This window comes from Vigna umbellata, chromosome 5 (assembly GCF_029865625.1).
Source record: "Vigna umbellata cultivar VRB3 chromosome 5, Vumbellata_1.0, whole genome shotgun sequence".
In the NCBI taxonomy this organism is placed as follows: Eukaryota; Viridiplantae; Streptophyta; class Magnoliopsida; order Fabales; family Fabaceae; genus Vigna; species Vigna umbellata.
The window spans coordinates 70,559,691-70,570,826 of NC_142169.1; the positions used below are offsets into that span (position 1 = coordinate 70,559,691).

Genomic DNA, 11,136 nt, shown 5'->3' on the forward strand with positions numbered 1-11,136 from the left:
CATATTTATTAGAATTATCAAGTATTTTTTTTTATTAATATACACATATTCTTATTCTTAGACGTATTAGTGTATTTATTATTATACCCTCCTCGCTCTTAGCACTGAATTTGTTTGAACGGTCAAAAAAATTTGAAATACCTCGAAAAAAGAAGCGGGATAATTTCCATTCCACCCTCCTTCTCCAATTCTTTAGCTTATAAGGCAAAACAACATTTTATGTTTCAATACATTTTCGAAATCTCTCTCTCCCCCTGAGACGTTCCGCATACCCAAAAGGTGACGATGCCCCCAAGATCGGATCTTCATTCTCTTTGAATTTCTCAATCCGTAAGCTGTCTCTTAGACCGCTTTTTTGTTTCAGTCTTGCTGAACTATAAAAAAGTTGTTAATTTTGAGTCTGATGTATTACTAGTTCTATACATACTCATACGAAGGAGTTCTTTCAATCAATTTCTGAGATCTGGTATTAGTTTTCTGTCCGTAATTATGATATAATGTTTAAATCTCATCTATGTTCTCTCTATTATGATGTGCATTGCTTCAGAAATTAGAATTTACATTATCCGTACACATAATTCTTACATGACCGGTGTTCAACTCTGTTTCTTGTAACAAGTTGGTTTTCGAGTCTTTGAAAAATTAAGATTTTTGGAGCTAGCACCGAGGATGTAAATGATAATTGAGATTAAAATAATTACGAGAGTCTTTAATTTTTCTTTATTCTTTGTTCATGTTGCTGTTTTGGAAAGATGTTTTATAATCTGTCCACCGACAATTATTTGTGTTTTTTACCCTCAGCTATGGATTCTCTCCCTGATGCCATTCTTCAATGCATCTTGTCACGTATTTGTAATGCTCGCGATGTGGCTTGTTGTAATTGTGTTTCTAAGCGATGGAAGGAGTCGATGCTTCACATCAGAAATCTGTACTTCCCTCGCAACTCGCTTGATAACACTTCGGCTGGTGAGAGTCCGGAAGAGGTTGTGAAAAGAATGGTATCAACAGTTGTGAAGCTAGACCATCTAATTGTATACAGCCCCTTCTCATCTTCTGGCCTTGCTTCATGGCTATCACTAGTTGGTCTATCTCTTTCACAGCTTGAGCTTCGATTGGACAACCTTGCTGACGAACAATCCTACCACGAAGGCCCTTCAAAATTGGATTGCATTGGTGCAGCAAGGAATTTAAAATGTCTCAAACTCTGGGGTGTCTTAATGTCACGTTCCCCGGAATGGGATGTTTTTGACAATCTTAGGACACTAGAAATGATTGGTGTAAGATTGGAGGAACCTGCATTGGTTGCGGTGCTTCAGTCATGCCCATATCTGAGAAGGTTTGTACTGCTTGGCTGTGAAGGGGTTAGATCAATCTCAATTGACCTTCCCTATTTGGAGCAGTGTAAACTGGATTTCTATGGTTTGGGAAACTGTTCACTGACACTAACCTCATCCAAAATTGTATCTCTTGAGGTACAAGGTTGTAGTTGGATTAGGGTTCCTGAATCCCAGCATTTGAAGAATCTTTCAATATCCAATAGTGCAGGTAGTTGAATTTTAAAGTCATTCTTATACATTCCTTTTCTTGGCCTTTTTTTTTTTGTTTAGTAAGCCTAATATTCTCTCCTCTTTTCATTTTGATTGATTCCAGGGAGAGTTTACATGGTTGAGTTTGGAAACCTTCCAGCTTTGGAGTTCCTGTCTATGAGGGGGGTTCAGTGGTGCTGGGATGCAATATGCAAAATACTGAAATTGGCAAGTGAGGTGAAGCATCTTTTTATGAAGGTGGAATTCACTGGGAACTTCGAGGCTCTTCAACCCTTTCCCGAGGTTGATTTTGTTGATTTTTTCAACAGCCATCCCCACCTGCGCAAATTTGACATCCATGGAGCCATGTTTGCAGCACTTTGTCAGAGAAACAGTCTGAAACATGTAAATTTATAATGACATTTTTTATATTATTCATCTGACAAAGGTTGTTTTATGTAATCTAATCTAATGAAGATGGTTCATCTGCAGGTGGATCCGGGATTTTTAATTCCATGTTTGGAGGAGGTTGTGATCACAGTGAGATCACCACTAAATGCTGAACAAAAAATGAATACTCTTGAATCCATGTTGAAATACGGCAAAAATCTAAGGACCATGGTTATCAAGATTCTTCAGATGAAGAGCACTCATAACAGTGCTGATGATTTTTTTGATGAGATTTGCCGGTTTAGATACATGAACCACAAGATAGTTCGAATAGAATAAAGATTAGAAAATCTTTCTGCATTTTTAATGCAGGAGATTGCGTGCTGGTTTCCAATTTCAATTTTGAGGAGCTTATGATTTTGATTGTCTTTTGAAAATTGATAACCTCCCATTTTGGGGAGTGAATGGCTTTACCAGTTTACCAGTTTGGGTACAAGATAATAATGCCGCTACCATATTTTCCTCTAAGATAAGCTAAATTTAAATTTGATGCAATTCATTTGATGTTATGGCTATGGTTGATTGGTATGATAATGCACCATTACATTTAGTGTTTGTGCATCATTACATTTAAGAGCCAACCCTTGACCAATGGTCAATTCCTTATAAAGTTGACTACGCTCAACCAATGCTTTATAGGGCAACTTCTTTCTACAGTCTCTTAAATTTTATATTTCAAATTATATAATTAAAAATGTATTTTTTTAATTTCTATTCTAAAATATGTATGATACAATTTTTTCGAATTTCAAAAAGTGCAATCCGGAGAAAAAAAGTATTTCGTATTATACAATTCAAAACGTATTTTTTATTTTATATTCTAAATTGGGATTCTATATTCTAAAATACAAAAATTTGTAGCAGTGCAGGTTATTTCAAATAATGGAGGTGAAGCAAGAAATGACCCAAATTAAGTTTTATTGGACCAACCCACAAATCAGCCAATGACCCAGCTTTAATGTTACTTTTTTTTACTTCTTTTCTAAAATACACCACTTCAATTTTTTTTGTACTTCTTTTTTAATAAAAAAAAAAGATATTTTCACACATACAAATTTTTTACATTCTTTTGCATTATTCTTTCTTATTTTGTACTCTTCTTTTTTAAATATAAAAATTTATTTCTTTATGATAATTTTATATTATGTCAAACGAATATAGGTTAGTCGATCACAGCAGCTAATTTTTCCAAAGAAAGTAATTAATAAATCATAGTATTATCTTATATAAAATTTTCAACAACTTCTAGAAAAAGTAAAGTCAAAATAATCCTTCCATGTTTTAGTTTTCTAACTAACCTATTTTTGTTAAGTTGAAATTAACTTTTACTCAGTTTCTAAAAGTTCTCGTCTCTAACATTTTCATAAACACGTACAAATCATAAAGCAATCATTTGAAGTTCAGAACCAAATGTTTACTTCAATTAAGAAGTTATCATCAATCAGTAGTGCTTTCTACATTTGAAGTTCACAAATTAAATGTGATTTTACAAGTTAATTCAAACCAGACAAAGCAAATTTCTATGGACAAGGTGCAACAATTTCACCACTTGTGAAAGAAGCAAAGCTCATGAAAATGCCTTAGTTATAGAAAATTCCTTCTTTAAAATAAAATAAAAAAGCTTGGCAGCATCTAAATAAGCTTTTTCTTGTGGAAGTATCGCTTCAAATGCAACAACTGCAAAACTGAAACTGTGATGCAGACACCTAAGGACAAAAAGCTAAACCACACCACTCTCGCATTCGTTGATTCACTCAGGTTCCTCAACTCTGCTTCCCTGATTCAATTTCCCAAAACAGAACAAATATCATACATCAGAAATTCTCTGCAACACATTTTACTATGGAATTTATCAAACTTACCTTCCCCTCAGATGCATCAAATTCTCATGGATAGACTCCACCGATCCTTCTAGCCTTCTCAACTCAAGCTCTACTCCCTAGCCATCAATGTCAAATCAAATGTATACGAAAATTTGTCTAAAATTAATAAAAAATGGACTTTTAAATCTAATTCAATTCCACAAAATCGGTTTATAAAATAAGGTTTGGACTACTTTATATGTAAATTAGCCTTCTCTGATTAAGTAGTTAATTTGATACTTCTAACGAAAATCATGTTAACTGATTTTAGATGAAATGGTTTACCTGAATCTTCTCTCTTTTAGCAACAGAATCCCAATCCTTAGCTTCAATTCCAGTTTTCCAATCAAGGTCCAAAATAATGTCTCCTCCTCGATCATTACGATCCACCCAGAAGCATGCAAGGTACAGTCCACTCTCTCGAGCTGTAAAAGCCAAATTACCCACCCGTGCGTTATCTAAGTGATGAAGCTCGTTTCCATATGGTGATGACACCTGAACAAAACACATTATATGACAAATGTCCTTCATCCAAACATGGCTAAAAAATCGTTCTAATTCATCCTTTCACATACCAAAAACATAGAAACAATATATCTGCACAATTTCTGTAAACAAGGTGTTCATGAATCTTTTTCTTATTTGAAACGCAGTTATTTATTTAGCGTAGACATCACAAGAAGAACATACGAGAAATGAAACTAGCAACACAGATACGATATAAAATCATTCATATGCATGCATGGATGCGTTCAGGTCAAAACAGTGGAAACAACAATGAGTGTATGGAGAGGGCGGAAGAGAATTGAATTTGAAGGGCGACCCAGGAAAGAAAGAGGAAGAGGGTGTGCGAAAAACGTTACCTTGGAGGAAATGGTGCTGTTGGGGGTACCACCGACGAGAGCGTAATGGACCAAAACGACGACGTTGCTATGGATTTCTTCGGAAATGCACTTGGTGCCGCCGGTTGGTATCGTTATCCATAATGCGCGAGAGGTCGAGAAGAAGAAGCAGAAGAAGAAGACGAGTGGCAACAACATTGACATGATATTATCTCTGTGCTATGTATTCTTCATACACAAAAAACACTGTTTGATCAAATTTTTGTAATTACAACGTGAAATCAATGTCAGCTTGTGATGGATCCAGTTTTGATTTGAAGAGCAAAGTTTCTTCTGATGTGACCAACAACGTAGTAACATGTAACATCTGTAACTGCCTCTCTTGCCTTGTCTCCTCTAGTTTCTGTTTTTTTATCTTCTTTTTTTAGCTATTCTCTTATCATCCATTATTATTCTTTCTTTGCTTCTTCCATTACGTCTGTTATCTCCTATTTCTCTTAGATCTAAACTTGTTTTATGTACTCTTTCAGTATTTTTCATTTAAACAGCTTTTATAAAAATATATATGTAATCGAATGATTGAAAAAATTCACGCTAATAGTGAATATTCTTTTATCGTTAGTTTTAACACTTAGGAAAATTATGAAAATTAATTGAACACTTATCTTTTTTATGTCTGTTAAGTATATTACTTTTTTTGAAAAATCGACAAATTTAATTTCTCATGTTAATCTTAAAGCTTATTCGTCTTTAAAATGATTCTCTTTGGTATTGTATAATGTACCAAAATTTTAAAAAAACATTCTCTAAATTTTAAATAACTAGAAATACTTTACTTACATTAAAATATAAGTAAAATATAAATGATTAACAGGTTATCTTTCTTGACTGTTTAGAATTCAAATCTTATTATATATATATATATATATATATATATATATATATATATATATATATATATATATATATATATATATATATATATATATATATATATAAAAGGTTAACTGAGATTTTATTGTCAATCACTCTTAATTTAGTTTATTATAACAAAGGGCAAGTTGGGAAAAACATAATAAAATACTAAATTTTGGAAGGGAGAAAAAGTAGCTTGTAACTTCTTCCTATTGTCTGGTCTTAAATAAGAGTAGTGAAACCACTTTAATTATTCCCCAATTAATTTTAGTGTATTTTCTTCTTTCTCTTATTAAGGTGGCCCTGTTGGCTGTAGGAAAAAAATATATAAATAAATATTTAGATTTTACGGTTCCAACTATACAGAACTTTAATATTTTATAAAACTATTACATTTTATCAAATTATTATTATTAACTTTGATTGTTTTAGAAAGTTAATTATTACATTTTATCAATTTATAATATTGTTCGATAATTATGGGAAACGTGTAATGATATATATGATATTTTTGGTACGAAAAAAATATATAGCTTTTATTACCAAAAATAACTAATGAGCTACATCTTCAATTAATTATAAATTGTTAAGTACACCATGATCTGTAATTTTAGAAGTTTAAATGATAAAACTAGAAAGCCATTAATTAATTGCATAAAACAGATTAAATACCATATAAATTTGTTTTGAACAAATAATACACAAATGTTTCTTACTTTTTTATGTATATTTTCTATTATGAATTTATATCTCCGAGATTTATTAGAAATTTAAATACGAGTTTAAATCTTATATTCAGTAGACATAATAATGTTAAGTGACATAAAAAGAAGACTAATATATTATTTTAAAGTTTTTGGTAGAAGGTAATCTTAATTTGTTATGTGTTTTGACTCACTATTGTTAAATCTTTTCTATGAATCCCTCACAAAAACTCCATTATAATTATCTATATATAGTTATCAAACTGATTACTCTCCATCTCTTAACAAAAATTAGGATTCGATAAAAGGATACAAGGACGATCGATGAGATGAAAATATGAAAATATTTGCAAACATGTAAAAACATCTTTTTTCAGAAATACAGGGTTATCATGGGACAATCTTATTACATATGTTTTATTCTGTTTTAGACATACATGAGAGAAACGTTAAATAAGGCATGAGAAATGGTTCACATATGCAGCAGCTTTGGAAAATGGCGGGAAACTCCATAACCAGAAGCTGAGTCTACAATGGCACTGTGCAAAACAATGGTCTCGAGGGTCAATCCAGGGCCAAACCCTAGCAAAACGCCCCATTCAAATCCTTCACCAGTTGTGCCTTTTCCTTCCGTCACAGACTTCCTTCTCATCTCATCAAGCACAAACAACACACATGCACTCGACATGTTCCCATACTCACTCAAAACCTTTCTAGAAGCTTTCAGTTTGTTAGGGTTCAACCTAGCTTTCTCCTCTATCTGGTTCAAGATTGCAGGACCACCAGGGTGCACCACCCAGAACAACGAGTTCCAATCACTCACCCCGATCACTGCCTTCAAGCTTTCTTCCAACATTTTCTCCACGTTGTCTCCGATTAGCATCGGAACACTGTCCTTCAGATGGAATGTCAGTCCCATCTCGCGCAGGTGTATCTCCATGGCACCCTCCGAGTTCGGTAATATTGTCTGCGATGCCGACACAATGTGAAACAAGGGCCGTTCCGTGGATGTTTCTGGGTCGGATCCAACGATGGCAGATGAAGCACCGTCACCGAAGAGTGCCAGTCCCACCAACAACTCCACGTCGGTTTCGGAGGGTCCACGAAATCCGGCAACCGTGATCTCGGAACACACCACCAGAACACGTGCTCCAACGTTGTTCTCGGCTAGGTCTTTAGCTAGACGAAGTGCGGCGCCGCCGGCGTAGCAACCTTGGTGGTATAACATGAATCTTTTGGTGGATGGTTTGAGGCCCAAGAGCTTGAGAAGTTGGTAGTCAGCACCTGGCATGTCCATACCCGCGTAGGAGCAGAAGACGAGGTGAGTGATGTGGGACTTGTCTCTTCCCCATTCTTCGATGGCTTTGGACGCCGCCTTCTCCCCAAGCTTCGGAATTTCCTTGATTAGTATGTCCTGTCGTGCATCCAAGGATGCTCTGTAACTTGCAAACTCGGGGTTCTCGTTCAAGATTTGTTCAGTGAGGTGTGTGTATCGTGTCTTCACCATGGACTTTTCACCTGTTTGCATGTCCAACACATTTGATTTCATATGGAAAGAGATGATATGATAAAGATGGTGGTGGTGGAAAGTTGAGCTTACATATGCGCTTGAACTTGGCCTTGAGTTGAGTCATGTGATCACTGTTGGCGATTCGGAAGTAATAATCGGGGAAGTCATCTTGGTGAATGCAGTTGGGTGGAGTTGCGGTGGCAATGGCTAGTATGGCGGCGGCTCCACCAGCTCTTTCTCTTTCTCGTACTTCCTTCAAATATGCCATTTTGTTGGAGCCCAGAGATTGATCCATCACCTAAAACCAAACACAAGAAACAAATATAGTTATTTTGTAAGATATCTGCACTTAGAGAGCAAGTTATATGTCTGTTTATAGACTCCTACTCTCCTGTATTCATAAATTATAACAAATTCCATATTAGATATACTAAAACTTTGTAATTTCATTTCATTTCAAAAAATTTAAATAATTCTGTTTTATTAATTGTCTCACTTAAATATAATAATGCATTGCACATAAAAAAAATACATAAGTGTTTTAGTTACGAGTTCAATTACGAGTTCAAGTTACTTTAATATTTGTACAATTTCTTCTTCTAAGCCGTCCGATACCTAGATCAAGTATTCGTCTTCATTCCACCGTATGGAGGGATATCTGCCAAAGGTTCTCCTATGCTAAAATCAGTAAAATATTTGTACAGTAATTCAATACAATGATAATAAATGCACAGTAAACGTGATCAGCTACCATGAGTTTGAGATTAGTGAAACCTTAATTTCGATCCAATCTTAGTCCAATACCTCTAATTACTATTTATCTTAATTCTTGTAAGAAAACATGATTAACTAATACCGGACGTCTCTATTCCTGGTCGTTCGGTCTTGCGTATTGATTCTGCCACATTTATTTACTACATAATTGCTTCCTTTTATAGGAACGTCCGGTTTGCTTGGTGAGATGTCATGTATGACTGTTCGGTCCATACAGTACAATAAACATAGATAAAACTAAAAATAAACACGGACGAAAATGATAATTTTTTTTATATTTTCTTAATAGACAAGATAAAACATAATTCGTTTATAAAAGATCGATATTTAACCTTACTATAACCTAAAACTTTAAATAAATTATTTTAGGGCTCTTTCTCTTTATATTATTTACCGATCTCGCTTATTTTCAAAATTATTAATTTTATACTTGAATTTTTCACTTTAAACAACCAATAATTTTTTGAAACATATAATTTTGAAAATAACAAATAAATAAAGAAATATCACAATTATAAAATAATAGAAAACGTATGGACTTAATTTTTTGGATACCCTAATAAACAAACCATAAAGAATGTAGTAAATGACATTGTCCCCTAAACTCTATAAACTGGACCATCCACAAGGCAAATTGCACCATTTTTTATTGTCAACGGCTTCAATTAAATCCATAAAAGACAAATCAAAATTAGAGTTATGGCAATTTCTATAATTAAAAGTTTTTGCACAATTATTTATATATATATATATATATATATATATATATATATATATATATATGTATGATCAACCCAACTTAAAATCAAACAGCAAAAAGAATAACCAATAAGTTATAACAGATAATAATTATCTTGTAAACTTGTAATTAAGTTTCTTTTAATTTTTTTTAATGCACGAATGGTACAGTTGACTCTTAAAGTAATATCCTTTTGTTTTTTATGATTTGTTGATCTGTGCTTATGGTTTTTATATTTATGTGATTTTAGTATCTCGCTTTAAAAACAAACTGTCAATTTCAAAATTTATTGTATTTTAATTTAACAGAATCCTATATTTAATATAATATTTAAGGTGTATAAAAAAATAATTATACATATCTTAGATTAACATTACAAAAACTTTTAAACAAAAGAACTAAAATTTCAATGAAAAAAATAAAATAAAAGTTTTAAATAAGCTTTAAATAATTTATAAATTTTAGTGTATTTAATTAAATTTTTATTAAAAGAATTGTTGATCAAAATATTTTTTATATATGTGATTGTTGTTTTTATTTTTTCAACTTTAACTTATTAATTAACTCTTATTATTTTCAGTTTTGTTTTTAATTTAACTCATATAGAGATATCACTGTCTTAACACAAAGATTTTATTAAAAAAATAAAAAAATATATAGAAATCACACAAAATCTATTATAAAATATATCAGACATATAAACAAAAAATTCCTATTATAATAAATCTCTTAATATGTTAATTTTGTTATTGAACTTAGTTTTCTACTTATATTACATTTGTTACTAGATAAAAAAGAAGAAGAATGAATTGATAAGTAAGTAAAAAAAAAAGGAAACTAGCAAATTACACAATTCTATTAATAATAAAATTGAAAGAATTGAATACTTAAACAAAAACAAAAAAATATTTTAACACAGATTAATATAAACTTTTTAATAAACAAAATCAATTTATAAAATATTTAAAAATTTATTCAAACTTGTCATCCATATATATCTATATATCTATACCTCTATGTATATAAAGAGAATTTTTCTATTTGGTATCCACATTTGTTTTTCTATATATATTTTCTATTTTTTAGCAGTTTTCATAACTCATTAGAACAACTATACACCCCACGAAACAAAATTATTTATTAGATTTAGTTTTATTGATAAAAAATACTATTCAGTTATGATATTTAAAATTTATAATATTTATAATATTCAATTACAGTTTTTATAATTTTATATATAATAATATTTAGATTGTAGATTTCGATTTAAAAAATATTTAAAGAAATTTAGTATATATTACAAATTATTACTTTTTCTTAAACAATAGTGATGCAAATGTGTATATTAAATTGAATGTTTTTTATATGTAGGTATTATTATTATTATTTTTATTTGTAAAACTATAAATGGATATTCATGTAATACACACACAAAAATGTTTATATGTGTACATAAAAACCCATATTAGTAGAATTAATAACTAAATAATTTTTTCTTAAATTCATTTTACTGTTTTAATTAATTTTATTTTAAGAATATGCTTTATGGATGATAATAAGAAAAAATAGAGATATTTTCCAATACAATTCAATGATTAAAAGAAAGTAAATGACAATTTAATATGAAGTTAATTAACATACCTGTAAATAATGTTGAATTTCAAAATATTTTAAGTCTTTGTTAAAGATAATTAAGTTCATTAAATTTGGTTAGACTATGTAGCTATCATAAAGATTTGGATTTGAAATAAATTTGAGAGAATGAGGAGAAAAACAGGTGAATGTGGGTTATTTGGATTAGAAAATAGATGGTT

The 11,136-nt window shown here is 31.2% G+C and overlaps 3 protein-coding genes across 3 annotated transcripts; 1 reads left to right on the plus strand and 2 right to left on the minus strand.

Moving 5' to 3' along the window:
• Window positions 1–198: 198 nt before the first annotated feature.
• Window positions 199–2,480, plus strand: LOC124841162 (F-box protein At1g10780-like). The gene is made up of 4 exons (XM_047317378.2): window positions 199–330; window positions 802–1,545; window positions 1,651–1,931; window positions 2,019–2,480. The coding sequence occupies exons 2-4, from the start codon at window positions 804–806 to the stop codon at window positions 2,253–2,255; spliced, it is 1,260 nt and encodes a 419-aa protein (XP_047173334.1). The 5' UTR covers window positions 199–330; window positions 802–803; the 3' UTR covers window positions 2,256–2,480.
• A 1,128-nt stretch (window positions 2,481–3,608) lies between these two features.
• On the minus strand, window positions 3,609–5,040 carry LOC124841203 (transmembrane emp24 domain-containing protein p24delta5-like). The gene is made up of 5 exons (XM_047317435.2): window positions 4,956–5,040; window positions 4,702–4,894; window positions 4,124–4,333; window positions 3,839–3,915; window positions 3,609–3,753 (listed from the first exon to the last, which is right to left on the minus strand). Exons 2-5 carry the CDS (start codon window positions 4,882–4,884, stop codon window positions 3,609–3,611), a joined length of 615 nt encoding a protein of 204 aa, XP_047173391.1. The 5' UTR covers window positions 4,885–4,894; window positions 4,956–5,040.
• Window positions 5,041–6,649: 1,609 nt separating this feature from the next.
• Window positions 6,650–8,152, minus strand: LOC124841157 (chalcone synthase-like). Its single transcript, XM_047317372.2, has 2 exons — window positions 7,900–8,152; window positions 6,650–7,817 (listed from the first exon to the last, which is right to left on the minus strand). The coding sequence occupies exons 1-2, from the start codon at window positions 8,102–8,104 to the stop codon at window positions 6,772–6,774; spliced, it is 1,251 nt and encodes a 416-aa protein (XP_047173328.2). The 5' UTR covers window positions 8,105–8,152; the 3' UTR covers window positions 6,650–6,771.
• Window positions 8,153–11,136: the final 2,984 nt, after the last annotated feature.

Coding starts and splice junctions, on each gene's coding strand:
- LOC124841157 (XM_047317372.2), bottom strand. CDS start 8,104: ATGGATCAATCTCTGGGCTCCAACAAAATGGCATATTTGAAGGAAGTA. Junction 7,818..7,899: donor GGCCAAGTTCAAGCGCATAT/GTAAGCTCAACT, acceptor ACATGCAAACAG/GTGAAAAGTCCATGGTGAAG.
- LOC124841162 (XM_047317378.2), top strand. CDS start 804: ATGGATTCTCTCCCTGATGCCATTCTTCAATGCATCTTGTCACGTATT. Junction 1,546..1,650: donor TTCAATATCCAATAGTGCAG/GTAGTTGAATTT, acceptor GATTGATTCCAG/GGAGAGTTTACATGGTTGAG. Junction 1,932..2,018: donor AGAGAAACAGTCTGAAACAT/GTAAATTTATAA, acceptor GTTCATCTGCAG/GTGGATCCGGGATTTTTAAT.
- LOC124841203 (XM_047317435.2), bottom strand. CDS start 4,884: ATGTCAATGTTGTTGCCACTCGTCTTCTTCTTCTGCTTCTTCTTCTCG. Junction 4,334..4,701: donor ACAGCACCATTTCCTCCAAG/GTAACGTTTTTC, acceptor TGTTTTGTTCAG/GTGTCATCACCATATGGAAA. Junction 3,754..3,838: donor TTGATGCATCTGAGGGGAAG/GTAAGTTTGATA, acceptor AAATTGAATCAG/GGAAGCAGAGTTGAGGAACC.